This window comes from Dama dama, chromosome 19 (genome assembly GCF_033118175.1).
Source record: "Dama dama isolate Ldn47 chromosome 19, ASM3311817v1, whole genome shotgun sequence".
Taxonomy (NCBI): Eukaryota; Metazoa; Chordata; class Mammalia; order Artiodactyla; family Cervidae; genus Dama; species Dama dama.
Genome location: NC_083699.1, coordinates 72,402,199 through 72,423,421, shown reverse-complemented (window position 1 = coordinate 72,423,421; position 21,223 = coordinate 72,402,199). Strand labels below are relative to the sequence as shown.

At 56.7% G+C, this 21,223-nt stretch overlaps 1 protein-coding gene across 26 annotated transcripts in view; it reads left to right on the top strand.

The window, feature by feature from the left end:
* The window catches only part of PCBP3 (poly(rC) binding protein 3), a 217,056-nt gene that overhangs the window by 154,215 nt on the left and 41,618 nt on the right, over positions 1 to 21,223 (top strand). For all 26 annotated transcript variants that reach the window (XR_009697025.1, XR_009697026.1, XM_061167407.1 and 23 more), the window contains one exon: positions 7,056 to 7,188. Coding sequence is in view for 23 of the 26 variants with exons in the window: in XM_061167407.1 (XP_061023390.1) it covers positions 7,056 to 7,188 (133 nt within the window). In the remaining 3 variants the exon portion in view is untranslated. The remainder of the gene's footprint in view (positions 1 to 7,055; positions 7,189 to 21,223) is intronic.

The window sequence follows — 21,223 nt, the reverse complement described above, 5'->3', positions numbered from 1 at the left end:
ACCTCTAAAGGTCAGGCGAAGCTTCACGCACACACGCTACTCCACCTCTTGCTCCGCGTACCCTGTCCTTGTGTGGAACATGACAGTGTGCCAGGACGCCCCTGCCAAATGGGCAGTGTGTCGCTCTGGCCCCAGGGTCACTGCTTGGATCAACCTCCCATAGGGGCTGGGGGCTTCGAGATGCCTCGAGCAGCCAGATAACTGGTGTGAAGACAGCGTGGTTTATCAAAAACCCTCTCAGCCCTGTTTTCCACAGGTTCTACATGCTTCCTCCTTCAAGGGCATCTGCCTGCCTGCCCTCATCCAGACACCCCCTCCTCTCCTGCCCCCTCCTCTCCTGGCCCCTCCTCTCCTGTCCCCCTCCTCTCCTGCCCGCTCCTCTCCTGTCCCCCTCCTCTCCTGTCCCCTCCTCTCCTGACGCCCTCCTCTCCGCTTCCCTCCTCTCCTGGCCCCTCCTCTCCTGTCCCCCTACTCTCCTGCCCCCTCCTCTCCTGTCCCCCTCCTCTCCTGTCCCCTCCTCTCCTGTCCCCCTCCTCTCCTGTCCCCCTCCTCTCCTGCCCCCTCCTCTCCTGTCCCCCTCCTCTCCTGTCCCCCTCCTCTCCTGTCCCCTCCTCTCCGCTTCCCTCCTCTCCTGTCCCCCTCCTCTCCTGCCCCCCCACCTCTCCTGGCCCCTCCTCTCCTGGCCCCTCCTCTCCTGTCCCCCACCTCTCCTGGCCCCTCCTCTCCTGTCCCCCCTACTCTCCTGCCCCCTCCTCTCCTGTCCCCCTCCTCTCCTGTCCCCTCCTCTCCTGTCCCCCTCCTCTCCTGTCCCCTCCTCTCCTGTCCCCTCCTCTCCGCTTCCCTCCTCTCCTGTCCCCCTCCTCTCCTGCCCCCTCCTCTCCTGTCCCCCTCCTCTCCTGTCCCCCTCCTCTCCTGCCCCTCCTCCTCTCCTGCCCCCTCCTCTCCTGGCCCCTCCTCTCCTGTCCCCTCCTCTCCTGCCCGCTCCTCTCCTGTCCCCCTCCTCTCCTGCCCCCTCCTCTCCTGCTCCCTCCTCTCCTGGCCCCTCCTCTCCTGTCCCCCTCCTCTCCTGCCCGCTCCTCTCCTGTCCCCCTCCTCTCCTGTCCCCCTCCTCTCCTGTCCCCTCCTCTCCTGTCGCCCTCCTCTCCACTTCCCTCCTCTCCTGTCCCCCTCCTCTCCTGCCCCCCTCCTCTCCTGTCCCGCCTCCTCTCCTGTCCCCCTCCTCTCCTGTCCCCCCTCCTCTCCTGACTCCCCCTCCTCTCCTGTCCCCCTCCTCTCCTGGCCCCTCCTCTCCTGTCACCCTCCTCTCCTGCCCGCTCCTCTCCTGCCCCCTCCTCTCCTGTCCCCCTCCTCTCCTGTCCCCCCTCCTCTCCTGACTCCCCCTCCTCTCCTGTCCCCCTCCTCTCCTGCCCCCTCCTCTCCTGTCCCCCTCCTCTCCTGCCCCCTCCTCTCCTGCCCCCTCCTCTCCTGGCCCCTCCTCTCCTGGCCCCCTCCTCTCCTGCCCGCTCCTCTCCTGTCCCCCTCCTCTCCTGTCCCCCTCCTCTCCTGTCCCCTCCTCTCCTGTCGCCCTCCTCTCCACTTCCCTCCTCTCCTGTCCCCCTCCTCTCCTGCCCCCCTCCTCTCCTGTCCCGCCTCCTCTCCTGTCCCCCTCCTCTCCTGTCCCCCCTCCTCTCCTGACTCCCCCTCCTCTCCTGTCCCCCTCCTCTCCTGGCCCCTCCTCTCCTGTCACCCTCCTCTCCTGCCCGCTCCTCTCCTGTCCGCCTCCTCTCCTGTCCCCTCCTCTCCTGTCGCCCTCCTCTCCGCTTCCCTCCTCTCCTGTCCCCCTCCTCTCCTGCCCCCCTCCTCTCCTGTCCCCCTTCCTCTCCTGCTCCCCTCCTCTCCTGCCCCCCCACCTCTCCTGGCCCCTCCTCTCCTGCCCTCCTCCTCTCCTGTCCCCCTCCTCTCCTGTCCCCACTCCTCTCCTGCCCTCCTCCTCTCCTGTCCCCCTCCTCTCCTGTCCCCCTCCTCTCCTGTCCCCCCTCCTCTCCTGACTCCCCCTCCTCTCCTGCCCCCCTCCTCTCCTGTCCCCCTCCTCTCCTGTCCCCCTCCTCTCCTGTCCCCCCTCCTCTCATGTCCCCCCTCCTCTTCTGACTCCCCCTCCTCTCCTGTCCCCCTCCTCTCCTGTCCCCCTCCTCTCCTGTCCCCCCTCTCCTGTCTCCCCTCCTCTCCTGTCCCCCTCCTCTCCTGTCCCCCTCCTCTCCTGTCCCCTCCTCTCCTGTCCCCCCTCCTCTCCTGCCCCCCTCCTCTCCTGTCCCCCTCCTCTCCTGCCCCCCTCCTCTCCTGTCCCCCTCCTCTCCTGACTCCCCCTCCTCTCCTGCCCCCCTCCTCTCCTGACTCCCCCTCCTCTCCTGCCCCCCTCCTCTCCTGGCCCCCTCCTCTCCTGTCCCCCCTCTCCTGTCTCCCCTCCTCTCCTGTCCCCCTCCTCTCCTGTCCGCCCTCCTCTCCTGTCCCCTCCTCTCCTGTCCCCTCCTCTCCTGACTCCCCCTCTTCTCCTGTTCCCACCTCCTCTCCTGTCCCCCCTCCTCTCCTGTCCCCCTCCTCTCCTGTCCCCCCTCCTCTCCTGTCCGCCCTCCTCTCCTGTCCCCCTCCTCTCCTGTCCCCTCCTCTCCTGTCCTCTCCTCTCCTGACTCCCCCTCTTCTCCTGTTCCCCCCTCCTCTCCTGTCCCCCCTCCTCTCCTGTCCCCCTCCTCTCCTGCCCCCCTCCTCTCCTGTCCCCCTCCTTTCCTGACTCCCCCTCCTCTCCTGTCCCCCCTCCTCTCCTGTCCCCCTCCTCTTCTGACTCCCCCTCCTCTCCTGTCCCCCCTCCTCTCCTGACTCCCCCTCCTCTCCTGTTCCCCCCTCCTCTCCTGTCCCCCCTCCTCTCCTGACTCCTCCTCCTCTCCTGTCCGCCCTCCTCTCCTGACCCCCCCTCCTCTCCTGACTCCCCCTCCTCTCCTGTCCCTCCTCCTCTCCAGCCCCATTCTCCTCTTGTCCCCACTCCTCTCTTGTCCCTTCTCCTCTCCTGGCCCACTCCACTCCTGTCACCCAGCCTTCCTGGGAGGATGCTCAGCAGGGCAGAGGACAGCACTGCCCCTGGGCGTCTTCTCAGATATCCATAGAAGCCAGGCCCCACATAAAGGCGTAGATGCCAGTGGGAGCCTCTCATGCCCCCACAGGCATGCTCATGTGTCTGCCTGTATGTGTGTGTGAGTCGTTTACGGCTCAGCAGGCTGCTTTGTCTGGACTGTGCTTGTGAGGGCACAAGCTGTCCTCGGGCTCTGTTCCTTTGAAACTGATTTGTTGTGGCGGTCTGTTCAGCAAGATGCTGAAAACCATCGCTCCTGTTGTCACCGAGTGGGCTGTGCAGTGAGGGGTGGCTGTAGTGGCGAGGAGGGGGTCACGGACCCCACGTTATCTCCTCTGTCGCCCCCTTCCCGACACCAGTTAAGTTTGGAAGAGAGAACGACAGAGGCTTTGCTCCAAGACCTTCCCGGCGCTAACACCTCACTCTGCAGGGAGCTCGGTGCCCCCACCCTCTGAAGTGTGCTGCTGATATTGAAAGAAGTGGGTCACCACGCACACGGGTCTGTCACGTCACTTTCCAGCCTGCTGGTCTGGTGCTGTTACCAGACGTGGTGCCTTGTTGGGGCTACGTGTCTAGTAAGCGAGTTCTCAGAGGATGTCAATTTCAAATGGAATGTCCTTCAGCTCGTTAGTTTCGGGCTTTCTTACATTTTCATCAGAAACCACTATCACAGTCTTTCTACTCTGTGTGGCTCGCAGCGAGGGGGCCCTGTGTGCTGGGGCACCGGCAGCCCTGGGAGAGGCATGGGATCTCGTGTTTCTCCTGTTCTCTTCCCCGTGACAATCCCAGGTCCGCGTCGGCATTTCTATCCTGCAGAGTCACCCACTCCCGAGAGAAAACCTCGGGTTGTCTCGGAGTGCTGGATGGTGGCCACGGTGCTGTGGCAGTCGTGGCCCCGAGGCTTCCTCACAGACCATTCTCATCATCACAGTTGTTTTCACCTGCCTCGTACCCCTGGCCTGTGGAGCCGCTCTGTGCAGCCCTGCTCTTCCTGGGATGCGGGGTGAACAGCCAGCTTCCCCATTCAGCCCTGTTAGAGGCTGCGGTTTTCCTGTCTTTGCTTTGCTTCTCATTTACCTCATGTTCACCCGTGTCCCAGATCCCAGGGGTGCGCTGACATATCTTTGTTGGTTCTCATCTCTCCTCCTGACTTCTCAGTGCTTGTATGTCTGCGCCGTTTGTGAGCGTCATTCCGGTGCAGTTCCTTTAAGGGTGGAGTAGACACAGGGTAACTCTGTGATGTTTAATACAAGGTCTCTTCCATTCCCTTTATGACCCCATGGACTGTAGTTCCCCGAGCTCCTCTGTTCAAGGGATTCTCCAGGCAAGAATACTGGAGTGGATTGCCATTCTCTTCTCTAGGGGATCTTCCCTTCCCACGGATTGAACCCAGGGCCTCTTGCATTGCTGGCATTTATTAATTACCTTTGTTTTTTTATTTGAGTATAATTCGCATGCCATACAATTCATACAAGTGTACATTTTAGTTGTTTTTAGCATCTGACAAAGGTGTGCATCCATCACCACTGTCTAATCCAGAATGTTCTCATTGCCCCAAAAGGAACCCCACGCTCATCTCACAGCCCTCTCTCCTCAGCCCTAGGACTGTGGGTCGCTTTCTGTCCTGGTTCTGGACGTTTACTCTAAACAAGATCACACACATGGCTTTCTGCATCTGCCTTCTTGCCCCTCATGTTATGTCTTCAGGCTTCATCCCCGTTGTAGTGCATATCAATTCTTCACCCCTTTTTGCAACTGAGTAATGTCCCGCTGTAAGGATATGCCACCGTTTGTTGATCCATCATCATCAGTTGATGCATGCTGGGTTCTTTCCACTTTCTGACTGTCTGGGACAGTGCTTCTGTGAACACCCAGGTGCAAGGCTTTGTGCAGATGTACATCTTCACTCCCTTGGGTATGAGCCTCAGAGTGGGGTTGCTAGGCCATATGGTAACTCTAGGTTTTACTTTTTGAGGAGCTGCCAGACTGATTTCCCAAGTGGTCACACCAGTTTGTATTTCCACCAGCAATATATGAAGACTCCAGTTTTTCCATATCCTTGCTGACATTTGTTATTTTCTGTTTTTTCTTATTATCATTTTCATTATTGTTACTGTTATTGCTATTACAGCCACTCTAAGTAGCTCACGGGCCTTTCCTGGTGGCTCATACGGTAAAGAGTCTGCCTGCAGTGCAGGAGACCCGGGTTCGATCCCCGGGTTGGGAAGATCCCCTGGAGAAGGAAATGGCAACCCACTCCAGTATCATTGCCTGGAAAATTCCATGGACGGAGGAGCCTGGCAGGCTACAGTCCATAGGACCATAAAGAGTTGGACATGACTGAGCTTCATGACATGAGCTTCATGACATCACTTCAAGTAGCTCACTGTGGTTTTGACTTACATTTCTCTAATACCCAGTGATGTTGAGTTATTTTTCCCGTGCTTACTGGCTATTTCTTTATCTTCCTTAGAGAAATATATACTCAAATCCTTTGTATATTTTTAGGTTTTTTATTATTGAGTTGTGGAAGCTCCATATACAGTCTGAATATTAACTCTGCTCAGGGGTCTGATTTACGGATATTCACTCCTGTTGTGTAGGTTGTGTTTTCACTTTCCTGTTAGTGCCCTTCAATGTGCGGAAGTTCTTAATTTTGATGAAGTCCAGTTCATCTACTTGTTTGTTGCTGTCTGTGCTTTTTGGTGTCAGATCCACAAAATCATTCCAAATCCAGTATCATGAAGATTTTTCTTCCAGTGTTTTCAAGATGTTTACAGTTTTAGCTCCTAAGCCTAGGTCTCTGACCCATTTTCAGTTAATTTCTGCATATGTTGTGAGTTAAGGCTCCAAGTTCACTCTTTGGCATGTGTGATACCAGTTTTCCCGGCACCGTGTGAAAAGACTGTTCCTTTCTCAGGGATTGTTTTGGCTCCCTTGCTGAGAATTCTTCCACTGCTTCCTCATGAGTTCCCACTCGTGAGCTTCAGGCCTCTCTGATCCTCCAGTCAGCAACACGCGGACTCTCTCATTGCACCAGCGGGGACACCGTCTGCCTCTGTGAAAGAGGGAGGTTTTGTTCAATGTCGTCTTTCATGGCGTTTCTTTACATGTCCTGTATTCTCATTTATTTCATTTCAAACCTTGACGGATTATATGGATAAGAATATTTGACCTTGAAACAGACACAGTGATGTTGTTTATTACCTAAAACGGTTACCTGATTGACACAGAGAAAGGCAGAGATGTTTAACACGGGCTTCTCTTTGTTTCTGGTGCTCTGACCTCACAATTCCAAAGGGTAGACGCCGTTGTAAAGAAGCCTTCTAAGGTGCAGAGGTCTGACAAGAGGGCGCAGAGATCTAAACTCACTCCTGGACTTGACACGCAGCAAAGAGTGTGACGTCATGAGCATGAGTTCTTGTGTCTGGGGATGAAATTTCCTATTTGGGCAACAAACGTGGATTCAAAAAGTGAGAAGTCTAGAAACTTAGATCAAGGAGAAAATGGTACACTCTGGGAAAGACTAGATGGACAGATTGCCTGCTGAGAGGGAAGGGTTTCAATGAAATGATAATACCAGCTGTAAAAAGTAGGAAACCAGAAATGTACTTAAGTGAGTATATAATTTCATAATTTTAGAAAAAAATCAGTATGTATGTATATGCTAAATAAGTAGGAGTTTGGCTGTTTCACTTATATTTTCAGAAGTGTGCACAGTGTGGCCAAGTTCTGCTTCTGTCCTGCTCGTCTATGAGACGGAAGCCCCCCGGTCTGTGGAGCCTCCTCCTTCAGGGCGGAGGGCTGGTCCCAGGATGAGCCCTCACAGGCACTTCATCACATCCCACGCGTCTCACAGCCAAGTCCTAAGAAACGCTGCTGTTCTGTGGAGGCTTGGTCCGAGGCGCGAGGTACTCACCAGTCAGCTCACGCGCCCCATGTTCTTGTGTTCCAGGTCGCGGGGCCCCACGACCCGCCAGCCCTCCCGCGAGTCGCCAGAGGCAGCTCTGATGCTCTAGGTCCCGAGGGTGAACCCGTGCGCTGTCTATGGATCTGCTCTGACGCGTCGAGCCTGCTTATGGGGGAAGGTGAGTGGCCAGGAAGCGGCGCGTGTCCGTGTGTCCAGTTACCAGGAGTGCAGAGAGTCAGACTCAGCCCTGGAACCAGGGAGTGTGCGTGCGTGGCACCAGGCAGGTGTCGCTCTTTAGTCCCTGAAGCGGCATCAGCCGGGGGCCATGCCAGGGTGAGAGCACACGCCACGAGCAGGAAACCTGAGCAGAGAAGCGAGGAGCTGCACGTGACCCGGCAGGAGCAGCATTCCCACTGACTCTTGAAGGGTCGCATCCGGTGACGCAGAGCTTGGAGAAGCTGGTCTCGGCTGAGGCAGACAGGGTTCTTCACAGCTTCTTCCCTGGAATGTCCGAGGCACATGGGACACCTTCCCCTATGTGTGCCCCGTTGCCAGGCCTCAGTGGCCTCACCCAGCAAGCGGGGAGTCTGAAGAGCCGGCCCTGTTACCGGCGCTGAGGGACTCCAGCCTCATGTAGGGCCCTGTTGCTCGTGCTGCAGGCAGCCAGGCCCTGCTGACCGTCCTGCCTCGTGGGGGTTGGGGGTGGGGGTGGGTACCAGAGCCCGTGTGCTTGTGTGCCAGAGTCTGCGTGTTCCGCGTGCCACCTTGCTGTCCACCCTGCACCCTGAGGCCTGAGTTCTCCCAGGGCCTCCTGGGTCCCGAGCCCATAGCACTGTCTCTGACCTCAGCGTGTCACCTGTAGAGAAAGCCTTTGAGGTTTCTTGCTCAGCTCTCAGGCGTGGTCCTCTCCAGGCCAGTTCTGGTTTATTCACCCATGTGTTTAAGTTTGCAAGGGCGTTGCTGAAGCCTGAAGAGTACATTCCAGGCTGGGCACCTGGTTTACCCAGGGCCACAAGGCGGCCACTGAGGACCAAGTTTCAACTGTGATTTGTTAACCCAAATTCATGACATAACATGTCATATAGGTTCCGAGTCAGCCTGTCTCCAGGTGGTTGTCAGGAAAACACCTGTGTCTTTAAAATGTCACAAAACTTGGGCCTGACTTTCTGAAATTTCAATGTTGTCCACTCCAGCTTCTCTCCTGCTGCCCCGATCTTGTCTGCCTGGCTTTGTTTTGCTTTTTTACTTGCAGCTCAGCATGTTTAACCCTGTGGTGCCTGCACAGAGTTGTTTTGATCTTTGCTTTGTACCGAGGAAGGTGTAAACATTTCAGCCTCCAGGTACCTGTTTGCAGGAGAGTCAGGGACCGATTACCAGGAGGCAGTGCTGGGTCTGGACAGGAGCTGGATGGACGGCTCCTTCCACACGGCTGGCACATCCCGGGCTGTGGTCAGGAGCGAGGTTGGTTATGTAAATCGACCATCTGACCGGGGTTCTTGGGGACCACGTGGAGGACAGACCAGGAGCACCCCCAGGCCGGGCTGCAGCTTGGCAACTGCAGGAGTCAAGGGGCCCCCACTGGCCTCTCTGCCTCCCCCAATGTTTGCCAGCTGCCCCCATGGGCAAGGCAGGCACAGCTGGCAGGGCCATCCTGTCCTGACCATGTCTGCCCAGCTGCATCCAGCCCCACGCCCTGGATGCCACCATCCCCAGCTCCCCCGACATCCTGGCTGGGCCTCTGGCCACTTTTATGTCCCCGAGCCCTCACCTCCTCTTCAGCCATGACTCTTGTTCTTCATGTCCCCTGCTCGCTGTTCGTGTCCATGTCACACCTTCAAAGAGTCGGCACCGGCCACCCCCTGCACCCCTGCACAAAGTCAGGCAGGTTCCTTGACAGCTCCTCCACTTGCTGTGACCCCCCCACCCTGCACAGCCTCACTGTGGCCACTTGCTCACCTTGCCCTCCCTCCAGGCCCGAAGGTCAGTGCCCAGTCCTTTCAGTGCTTCCCCAGTGACCAAGAGGGGGCCCTTGGCGGCCCATGCCCTCCGACCATGAGCGAACCCAGAGTGACAGGACTGCTCTGTCTGTCCCTCACGGAGCAGCTGTGGGCACTGGATGAGCCAACAACGAATGGCCTGCCACAGGGCTCCCGGTCTCCTCCATCCCTGCCCAGCCTCTGGCACTGGCATCCCAGGTCTCGGAGCTCAGTGGCACCGCTAACAGGCTCCCCAGGGTGGGCCGGAGCACAGGGAAGGGCCCTTCATCTCGGAAGTGCTGCTGGCAGGCCCATTTGTCACCCACACCAGAGCCTCAAGCACGTGTCCTTGGACCTTCCTTCTATAAAGAAACATTCCAAGTTGATAAAAGATGACAGAGACAGGTCCGCCCAAAGATTACTATGAAAGCATTGTTTAAGATAATGATTCAGGGACACAGAGCATACAGTCCTTGCAGCTGACTATATCCTTATGCATGAAAATGCTTAAAATTAAATGCACAAAATCTTATGCTTACAGTTTGATACCATGGGAAATTTGACCATTACTGTGCAGATTTATATACAGAAACATAGAAAAATATTTCATGTATAATGTCAAGTAGGGAAAAAGAACAATCATGGGTGACTTGGTCCTATTTATGTTAAAAATACAATGATACATGCCTACTGGAAAGATGTCTGAGTAGGTCGACTTCAAAACACCCCATTCTCACTGGTGGTCTTTCTGGGGATGATGTTACTGGTGGTTTGCATTATACACATTTTCCATTTTTCCCTGTAACGAACAGTCAGGCTGATCTGGCAGCAAACTGGCATGCTGCCACCTGTGGGTGCACCTCTGCTGGCAATGCACAGTGCCCCAGCACCCTGCAGGGCTCTCTTAGGAGGCGCCCCCGTGCCCTGCGGGCTCTCCCAGCAGGGCCTGACAGCACCCGGCAGAGCGAGGCCCATCCTCCCAGCCAGCGAGTCCTTTGGGTGAAATTTCCCCACAGCCAGTTGGTTAGGGGCTTGGTCTTTTCATTTATCTGCATCTGATTTGGGATGAGATGTTGAGAGAGAGAGGTAATAGTAGTCACTTCTCATGCATGGTGGCAGATGCCTGCTCTGATGGGGGACCAGCTGCATCCTCCACATAGTCTCAAGGTCTGGATCAGTTCATTCATCTCACCGCCTAGGTGAGAAGCCCACTGTCAGGCTGGCTCCTCTCGGGCAGCAGGGGGGCTCAGTCGAGGCTCAGCTCCTGTGTAACTGACTCCTGGGGCAACATCTGGAAGCTCCTGACCACAGAGGAGGAAACGGGGAAGAGGAGCGGATTCGCGGGCCAAACCTTCCGGACGGTCTCGGAGGGACCCAGCCCGAGCGCGGCCACAGCTGAGAGGAGGCTGCTTGGGTCTGCAGCGCTGCATTTCGATTGATGGGGGCCTGAGGCCTCTGCCCCCCTCCTTTCCAGGGTGAGCGGCCACGCGATGTCCTGCAGGCACGGCAGTCTGTGCGGTGGCCCCTGTCGGGGGACGGAGTCATTGGAATGACAGCCCGTCCGCCAGGCGCACCGTCCTGCGGAACGAGGGGAGCGGGCAAAAAGTAGGTCACATGTGCCTGATCCCATGTCACGAGGTCTCCAACCTGAGACCAATGGGAGCCGTAGCCTCCTCTGGTTTAGAACAAAACCCCACTCTGATGTTTCTCCTTTAGCCTTTTTATCTTCTCTAAACGGGGAGAGTGACCATCTGTCCCAGAGCCACGTCCATCCGGCCCTGCCGACCGCACAGGGTGGCTTTGTTCTGAGGTAAGGGGCTGCCGGCCTGGCCAAGGCCACGCGGAGCCCAGACGGCGCCATCCAGGGCCATCCAGTGGGCCATGCCGGGTGCTGACGGAGCGGGAGCTCGGGGTCCTCGCTGAGAGTCTGGGAAGTTCCCCTTGTCTGACAGCAGGACTCCTCTCTGAGAGTCAGGGGCACTGTTAACACGCCACCTTAGTGAGCTGTGATGTAGGGAGTTCATAGGTCATTTTTCAACTGTCTGTGCTCCTGGGGCACATGTGGGAATATGACCTCCGCCCCGAGAGGCTGGTTGTCATCCCCGGGGCCCAGGGATCCACACCCTCCGTGGACCAGCATCTTTGCTGGGAGGCGTCCACCCAGCCTGTAGTGACCAGGTGAGCCGCCGGCACCCACGTGAGCGCAGAGCACACGTCAGAATAAAGTCTGTGCATGTGTGTGTTGCAGCATGTGGAGTACATGCGCTTCTGGAGCCTGATGCTTAGATGAGAAATAACGACCCCCTATCGTCCCTGGGAAGCCAGTGAGTACAATATCCTCGTAAGGAAGCAGGGGTGGCAGGGGGCAGGTCTGGTACTTTGCAAGTGTGTGTAAAACGTGCTTGAGTTCTCTGGCTTACAAATAACAAGATGTTGTTTTTTACCCGTCCTGTAAGTGAATCGAAGTATTCCCCTAGCTGAGGATGTCTGCTGAAGGTGTTTTGCAGGTAGTGAGTGGAGCAGAGAGTGTTTGCTGTTGTCTGTGTACTGGGTTGACCGCTGGCACGTTTAGACAGTTATATGTTCTTGTTTGGATTTGGGGGAAAGATGTTTCCAGAAATGCTTTCCCAGAAACCAGGTTGTATGGTATTTGATTTGAGTGTGTTCTACTGGAGAAAATGATTTTGCTTTTCAGAAATAAAATATTTAAAATTTGCATCTTAACTGGCTTTCCAGGAAACATGAGTCTATAGCCAAGTCCATTGAAGTGAATGTGGACACTTTCAGTGATAAATTCCTCCATGGTGAGATGTAAAACAACAGCTGCACCCTTGATAACAAAATAAGACTTTCTCTCCTTGTAGAAATGCGAGGTAGCCAGGGTGATACCCAGGCCCTTTCGGCTGCAGCCTTTCAATGAGTCTTGTGAACTCTTTCTAAAGGGCTCTTATCCATTTGCGATCTTGAAGAAAAGACATTTTTTACTGTCTCATTAAGACAGAGCAGGAAATTTCATCTTCCTTGTGTGTGTTAATGATTCTAATACTTCCTTCGTGCCTGGGAGAGTGCCCGGAATTTCAGTGCAGTTTCAATACTGTTTCCTTTTCCTGTCCCACCTGACCTACCTCCCAGCAACTGGGAGGACAGGGCCAGGTCATCATGTGGGGAGCAAGTTCATGTGTGTTCTTGTTAATGAGAGCGTAAGTTGCACCCCATTATTGTCTTTAGGGAAAATGAGACCCGGGGGTAAAGCCTGCACTGGGGCCGGTGTTGGGGCGTTGACTGTCCCTTGTTTACGAGCAGAAGAGAAGATTGTTTCTGCAGAAATCACACAGTCTCAGAGGGAGCTCCCCTAAGCCAAGGACCCATCTCTGTCCACGGCGCCCCTCGTGTGCTCCTGACGGCCAGCGCTTCACCCTCGTCCTTCACGCTGGCCTGTGCTGGCCTCTGACGGACACTCATTGCTTTCAGTCTGGCCTCATCAGGGACTGAAAGGGCCGCTTAAGGAGCTGGGTCACCTTCTGCATGCACCCCGGGCCGCCCGTCAGTGTCCTGGTCTCGGGGAAACCCCCGCTCAATTGGAGGGGGCGCAGGAATGCACATCCTTGAAGACGTGTGCCAGCCTGGCAGCCTTGTGAAGGTCTGGGGCCCCGCACGCCTGGGGTGGAGCCTCTAAAGAGCCGTCTTCACTCTGGCAAGGGGGGCTTCAGAGGTCGCGGTCTGAGGACGGGCAGGGGCAGAGCTGGTGTGCCAGGCGGTCCCGCAGGAAGGACCGGCTCCTTCTTCGGAGCATAACCGCACTATTCTAGTGGATGGTTCCCACCAGTGCTTTTCGGGAGATTCCTGAACCCTGGACACCCCCGAGAACCTGGAAAGACAGAGTCTCATCTCCCCCGATCCCACCACCTGAGTGAGGAACACCAGGCTGTGTCTGTGACCCGCAGAGCCTTCCAGGGGACACTGGTGCCCACGTGAGTATGAGAGCCGAGGGTGCTGAGGGGCAGACTTGGCATTGCTGGCAGCCATGGCCAGGAGGGTCACAGCCGAGCCAATGCGCTCGTGAGCCCAGGTGAGGATACTGCGGGTCAGATGCGGAGCCCAGCGCAGGAACCTCACCACATGTGTCCAGTTCCCCACGTGTGTCCTGCTCCCTGCGTGTGTCCTGCTCCCCCGTGTGTCATGTTCCCCACATGTGTCCTGCTTCTGAGTGTGTCATGTTCCCTGTGTGTGTCCTGCTCCCCACGTGTGTCCCGCTCCCAAATGTGTCCTGCTCCCCCGTGTGTCTGCTCCCTGCGTGTGTCCTGCTCCCGAGTATGTCATGTTCCCCACATGTGTTCTGCTTCTGAGTGTGTCATGTTCCCTGTGTGTGTCCTGCTCCCCGCGTGTGTCCTGCTCCCCGCGTGTGTCCTGCTCCCCCATGTGTCCTGCTCCCAAATGTGTCATGTTCCCCGTGTGTGTCCTGCTCCCGAGTGTGTCCTGCTCCCCGCGTGTGTCCTGCTCCCAAATGTGTCATGTTCCTTGCGTGTGTCCTGCTCCCCCGTGTGTCCTGCTCCCAAATGTGTCATGTTCCCTGTGTGTGTCCTGCTCCCCACGTGTGTCCTGCTCCCCCGGGTGTCCTGCTCCCAAATGTGTCATGTTCCCTGTGTGTGTCCTGCTCCCCGTGTGTGCCCTGCTCCCCCGTGTGTCCTGCTCCCAAATGTGTCATGTTCCCTGCGTGTGTCCTGCTCCCCGCGTGTGTCCTGCTCCCAAATGTGTCATGTTCCTTGCGTGTGTCCTCCTGTGTGTGTCCTGCTCCCCCGTGTGTCCTGCTCCCAAATGTGTCATGTTCCCTGCGTGTGTCCTGCTCCCAAATGTGTCATGTTCCTTGCGTGTGTCCTCCTGTGTGTGTCCTGCTCCCCCGTGTGTCCTGCTACCAAATGTGTCATGTTCCTTGCGTGTGTCCTCCTGAGTGTGTCATGTTCCCCGTGTGTGTCCTGCTCCCCCGTGTGTCCTGCTCCCGAGTATGTCATGTTGCCCACATGTGTCCTGCTCCTGAGTGTGTCCTGTTCCCCAAGTGTGTCCTGTTCACGTGTGTGTCCTGCTCCCTGCATGTGTCCTGTTTCCATGTGTCTCCTGCTCCCACGTGTGTCATGTTCCCCTCGTGTGTCCTGTGCCTGAGTGTGTCATGTTCCCTGCGTGTGTCCTGCTCCCTGCATGTGTCCCGCTCCCGCATGTGTCCCGTTCCGATGTGTGTCCTGCTCCCTGCATGTGTCCTGCTCCCGAGTGTGACCTGGCAGCGGGGTCCCTCTCACCCTGGGGTGACATGGGCTCTGCTCCCTCTGTGCCCTTCCTGCATAGAGACCCCGCTGCCCACAGTGTAGAACCAGAGGAGACCCTGTGGAGGAAGGCGGCCGGCCCGCTACCCAGGCCGAGGCCACAGCCGCAGAGGGTGACCCTGGGGACCTGATCAGGAGCCAGGGCCACAGGGACCAGGGGCAGGGCCAGGGCTGGGCTCGCTCCCCTCTCTCCGAGGTGCGGGCTGGGGGTATTGTTCAGAATGATCCGGAAGAAGGCAGGAGAGGAAAGGGAAAGAAGCCTGTGTGGAAGTGTGCTGCCTGGTGGAGTACAGACCTGTGACGGGAGTGGAGGGGCAGGCAGGCCCGGGGGGAGATGGGCCTGTAGCAATGGTGGTGTTTCAGTCAGCAGGAGCAGACACATTGCTCAGTAACAGGCATGGGCCCTCCAGGTCTCCAGACCAAACGCTGCTGTCTCTGCACCGAGGCATTGGGCTGAAGGGTTCAGAGATGTGTGGTGGCTTGGAAGGGTCTTGTCCGGGGATGGCCCCAGTGGGTATGCAGCCCAGAAGGCGCTGAGGGGTTCAGCCTGCAAGCCTGGCAGCCAGGCTGTAGCCGCAGCTCAGAAACAGCCCAGGGCCCAGTTTCCATGAGCTTGTGGGTGTCAGGGACCAGGGTGGTGCATGCCGAGCAGCGTTCCAGGAGCGGGTGGGTCAGGAAGGCGGCCTGGCAGGGCCACGTCCCCATGCGGACGAGCACGGTCCTCACTCCAAGCAGGAGGCCTCTGCCCAGGGACGGCAGGGTCGACCTCCTGTGACCACGCTTATGGCCTGGAGCCCCGTTCAGCGGGAGGAACCACCTGCCTCGTCAGCGCTCAGACCCCCGCAGGGTCCTTGGGGTCGGGGGCACCCCCACAGTGCTCACTGGGCGCTGGGGCTGAGCCCTGAGGCAGAGCTGTTCCTTGTCTGGTTTGGTGGTGGTGGTTTAGTCGCTAAGTCATGTCCAACACTTGCGACCCCCTAGACTGTCGCCTGCCAGGCTCCTCTGTCCATGGGATTCTCCAGGCAAGAATACTGGAGTGGGTTTCCATTTCTCCAGGGTTGATGGGTCTGAAATCCAGCTGTGATTTGAGGTTTGCGTGTTTTATAGCCTTTAAACCACCCTGCTTTTAACCTAAAGCCAGGAGGGCATGTGCTGTCTGAGAGATGTACGCAGAAAGTCCTGTGTGTCCCCGGGGCCTACGAACCCCGGGGTGGGGCTCAGTGCTGCTCTGAGGCAGGGCTTTCCCAGCCCCCAGCCCTGTGTCCCCATGCGAGGGCCCACAGCCACCCTGCCACACTCGCACCTCAGCAGGGGTAGTGCCCTGCCCTGCGGTCTGACTTTTGACTCTGTTCTTTGTACTTGGTTTTCAAAGGATTCACTGTTGTTACAATTGGGTTCTGGTGACTGAAAAACATGTTTCTTCCACTTTTTGAGGTTTAAACACCACACAGTCTCCAGGGTGGTGTCCTGGGGCCCGTGGGTGATGCCCTGGGGTCGGGGACTCTCTGCCTGAATCAGGCTGGTGGGGAGGGAGGGGGCCAGGCCCTGTCACCTGGCCGTGTCCATGGGGCTGCCTCCAGAAGCCTGGCCAGCTGACCACCTGGGCCCAGAGCATTGCCCCGTCCCCATCCCCTGCCTGTCCCCCGAGTGCAGCCCCTGAACACACGGACCCGGCCCGGAGCTGAGGAAACAAGTGAGCGGTGCCCGAACCAGGGGCCCACGTCCTGTCAGCACCCAGGTGGATGGGGGTGGGGTCTGCTCCGGCAGCACTGTGGGTCCCTCCCTGCCTGCTGTTCAGCCTCAGGTCCTGCTGCCCAGGGGCCTTGTCTCCCGAAGCTCGTGTGACCCACTTCCTCCCGGCAGAGCGGAGCCCGACGTGGACCCCGTACAGGGGCTCTGTGGGGCTGCCCGCACTGTGTGAGGACTTGGCTTTACAGATCTGCCTTTGTGTTTAGAAGGCAGGCACAGAGCCGCCCCCCCCCCCCACCCCAGCACACGCACCTGTCATTGTGTCCCCTGCTCAGCTCAGAGAACAAGCCGGCCGTTGCCGGGGAAGGACCATGCAGGCTGTGCAGAGATGTGGGATTAACGGGCATCCGAGGATTAAAGTCAGAGGATTAATCCCAGTGGAAGCATCAGTGTTGGGGGCAGGGACTCACAGTTGGCGATTCTGCCCATGCACAGCTCTCATCTGGAGCCTGGGGGACCCTGGGTCTTTTTAGGAAACAGAAGCCACCCTTTCGATCGGGGGACCCCAGTTAGCACCTGAGGCTCCCTCACCCAGGAGAGGGCCCAGCTCCCAGGGCAGGGGGTGGGTGGGGGCCGAGTCCTCACATTACTGGTCCCTCCCTTCTCCCCCGGGGACCCCCTCCTCTCAGCAGGGCCTGCGGGCTCCCTGCTCCAAGGAAGCAAGGTTTGTTTCCACCCTCCCTGTCTGCTCCCCAGGGTCCTGATGGGATCCTGGGTGGGGCAATCCTGCAGACCAGGGAGGCCGACCTCCTTGTGTGACTAGCGGGGAGGCAGGCCCCCTAGGACACGCCTTCTCGGAGCCTGGAGAGGAGACATGGTTCTGGGGATGTTTTCTGGGCAAGTCATGGGCTGATCAGCCCACCTTCTGCCCAGAGAGCAGCCCTGGGGAGGGGTCAGGGCTCTCTGAGCTCCTGGTTCCTAAGTGGAGGACTCTGTTCTTCTCAGGAATGAGGCCATGCCTTGGTCTCCCTTTGTGATGTCGACCAGCCTGCCCTGCACCCAGCCTTTTCCTTCATAACTGTTGGGTTTCATTTCTCCTTAAAAATCTCAAGAGCTCAGCTGATCTTGGCCTCCTTTGCTTTTCACACTAACAGGGCTGCATCCTTTCTTTTGTTACATTTATCTAAAATTATTCCCCAATTCCCACATTTTTCTTAATATAAATGACCATCAGTGTCCCTGCGTTGTAATGAAAGCTGGAATTAAGAGCTCTGTGCCCCAGGGCACAAGCTCAAGACCAGGGCTTTTCTTGTTTGGGTAGATGCCCCCAACGTCCTGAGGACTTCTTCTCCTGCCCCTGTGCTGCCAGCACCTGCCTGGGGGCCTGAGTCCCAGTTCTTCACTGCCCAGCTCATCCTGGCCCCCTGGCCCCAACCCCGCCCTCCTAGCCGGTCTGTGAAATGGAGGGAGGGGCCCCTCCCGGCAGGGCTGCGGAAGGACTGTGCCTGGCACACGGTAAACGCTGTGTCAGCTTTAGGTATCGCTGGTTAGTGTTTGATTGTTTGATGTGTTGATCCTGTGACCCAGCTCCCCACAGTGAGTCCCCACAGTGAGTCCCCGTCTGTCCCAGGAGAGGACCTCGCCAAGGTGCAGCATCGTGATCGGTAGTCGTCCAGCGTTGCAATCGGTTTGCTCTTCTTTGACTCAGAGTCTCTAGCTGAACAGAGGCTGGAACTGCTGGCTCGCAGAGCACAGGTGGCCAGCCCGTGGCAGGACTGGCTCCCCGGCCAGGGCCTGGCAGCCTGGGGGACCGTGGCTGTGCACCCCTCTGAGGCTCCAGGGGCTCTGCTTTGGCTGCCCCTCTAGGTGCTGTGCTCTGCGCCCAACTCTTCGTGAGGTCCTGGGTGGACACCCACACACACACACGTGCAGGGACCTGTTGCTGGATGGTGGGGTCAATAAGCATGGCTCTGTCCCCTGCCCCCCACCCCCTGCCCAGTCCTCTCCCGCCGGCCTCTGTCTGACGTGCTGAGCCAGGTCACAGGACATGAGAAAACTCAAGCTGAGGGTGGACCCGGGCCTGCAGAGCAGCAGGTCCAGCAGGCACGCGGGCTGGGCTCTGCCTGCTCCTGCCTTTGTCTGCCACTTCACCCGGCTCAGCCTGCCCACCGCTGGCTCCAGGGTCTCAGACAGCCCCGTCTGGGGCACGGATAGGAGGGAAGCCCCCCAGGCCCCCAGTGCAGAAGAAGCATGGGAATCTGCCCCAGCCTCTCGACCCTCACGTCTCCTGGCCCAGAGCCCATGACAACCCTCCTGCTCATCCTCCCAGAAGAGGTCCTTGCTGCTCTCTGACCGACTGGAATGGACGGCCGAGGGGCGGGATGGGTCCCGAATGTGGACTCAGCCTTTGGGACAGCCAGCTGTCCAGCCTGCAGACCGTTTCTCCCTAGACTGACCCCTCAAAGGTGGTGGCTGCCCCCTGGTTCTGCATCCCCAGCGCCGGCCCCAGCTGGACGCTGAGTGTTAGACCGAGGACCCTGCAATGGTCGGCCTCCAGCTGTGGCCAGAGGCTCGGGGGGCAGGTAAAGTGTGGGGACAGACCAAGCACCGGCTGTGTGCAGTGCCAGGCACATGGAGACGCCGGGCTCCTGGAGCCATGGCCTCAGGAGAGTCAAATCCACATGCAGGCCTCACCACAGGACCAGAGACAGGGCCCAGGGAGTCTGCTCTCCTCGCAGCAAAGATGTTACTGACCTAGATACAGTGTCTGACGTGATCGGAACATGTGTGAGCCGTGTGACCTGATGTAGGTGACACCCTGGACCCTGGGCACTTCCCCAGATGTGGGACAGAGTGTGGGCGTTGTGGGTGAGGTCCACACCTTCCTGGAAGAGGAGAGACTCTGCTCCATGACCTCTAGAGCAGGGACAGCGGTGAGCATGCGGCCCAGCCCGGCGCCTTTGTCTCTCTCTGGACACTTGAGTGATGAGCTGGCAGACTGTGTGCAGTCAGGTTGTGTTGGCGTGAACATCTTTCTAACGTTAACTGAGACCAGAAAGAACATTTTCCTACAGAAGCCTCCCTCCTCTGCGGCCTCAAGGATGAGCTCTGCGCTGTGAGCCTCCAGGGACAGAGAGCAGCCAAGAAGCTCTGGGGGTCTGTGCTGTCCTGGTCTCGAGCAGCTTGACGGGGCAGTGAGCTGTTAAACAGGATAAATCAGGTCTGCGCCCACCCCCCAGGTCCCTCCACGGTCTCCCCAGTACAGCTGAGGCCCCGGGCACAGCCCCAGACGGAGCACAGCTCACTGGACCGGCAGAGCCACCGAGCACTCATGGCAGCCACGCAGGCCTCAGATGGCGCCTGGCAGGCGGGACTCCGGCAGCTCCGTCTCTGGGTGGCAATTCCCCTACTGGGGACCGCAGGCTGCCGTGAACTGCCTCTGCTTTAACATCCAAATCTCCGACCCTCTGCCCCCAGAACATGCCTCAGGGCTTGGAAGTCACCCCCCACTTTTGACTTGCTCTCTTCCCCCCATATCTGAAACAGATGCCCTCGGCGGTTTATGTCTGACGAGCATCACTAGTGCCAAGGTCTGGTGGTCTGGAGCCTGAACTCTGGACCAGTTCGTGGTCACCCAGTTTCGTGGGGCTCATACGTGAGACAGGGCCGGGACTGGCCCCGTGTTAGGACGTGTTAGGATGGTGCGCACTGGCTGCTCCTTCTGCTGTCACTGCTACACGTCGCCTTAGGATGGCGTTTACGGTGCTAGGATTCTTTTGCTTCAAATATTCCTCTAAAAAAGAAGAACTGGAAAATTTGTTTCTTCAGAATTTCACTATATAGTACTGGTTATAGACATGGCCTATGGAGTCAATATAAAAGATCTGAAGAGGTTTGGGTTCTGGAGTGCTGGAGTAAGAAACGACTATCAATACCAACTCACATCAGAGTTAGTGGTGAAAGACTGCTTCCCCTAAAATCACCAAGACAGGATGTCTGCTCTCACCATGCCTGTGAACAAAGGACACAAGTTCTAGCCCATTCAACATGACAAGAAAAGAAAAGGCATACAGATCCGAAAGGAAGAAACAAACCAGTCCCTGTTTGTAAGTAACACTGTTGTCTACCTTGTAAATTCCATTATGCTACCAAAAAAACTCCTGAAACTAATGGTAATGAGCAAGTTCACTTGTTAAGAAGGCAGGACCTACAAACAGAAGTCAGTTCTATTCTATATATCACACAGTGAACAATCAGAAACCAGAATTCAAAATGCACCATTTACAAGAACTCCAAAAAATACTTGCTATATGTCTTTAAAAAAATGCACAGGATTTATATGCTGAAAACTAGAAAATACTGATGAGAGGAATCAAAGACCTGAGGCAGAGCCCTCCTTGTTCACAGCAGGGACTCTCAACATTGCGGTGCTCGGGCCTCCCAGGGGGTCTGAGGGTATAATGCCTCTCCCGTCAGATACCCAGCGGGAACGTGTGTAGATGCTCGCAAGATGATTTTTAAATTTATGTGGAAACACAAAGGAACTCATGGAACCAATAAAGTTTTGAATTGAAATTGGAGTATTTTAAGTCGCCATAATGTTACAATTATCCAGACATGGTGGTGCTGGTGGGTAGGTCGGCATTTATATAAACAGGATACAGCCCGGAATATAGCACACACATGTGGACAACAGATTTTGACAAAGATAATAAAGCAGTTTATTTCAGAAAGGACAGTCTTTTCAAAAAGTGGTGTAGAAGCAAATGGACAATGCATAAAAAAGCAAAAAAAAAAAAACCTTGGGAAACTTCACATCTTACATAAAATTAACTCAAAATGGATCAAATCTCTAACTGTAAAATCTAAAACTATAACCTATTTAGGAGAAAAATGTGAGAAAAGTGCTCATTCACAAAAGATGAAAGTGTTAAAAGTCATAAAAAATAAAATTGAGAACTGGTGCTTCATCACAGTTAGAAGTATTTGCTGCCTGGAAGATCCTGTTAAGATATGAAAAGACAAAGCAAAGCCTCAGAAACGATCGTTGTCAATCACATCCAGTGAAGGGCAGTGTCCTTGGCCATCAGAGCAGCCCTGTTAGCCTCCACAGAAGGATAACAGGACAGTCCAATTGGAGGACGGACAGCAGACCTGCGCACACACTTCTCCCAGCGGGATGAAGAGGTGAGAGGTATGCACCTGGGTGGGTGTTTAGGAGAGAACAGAGTCG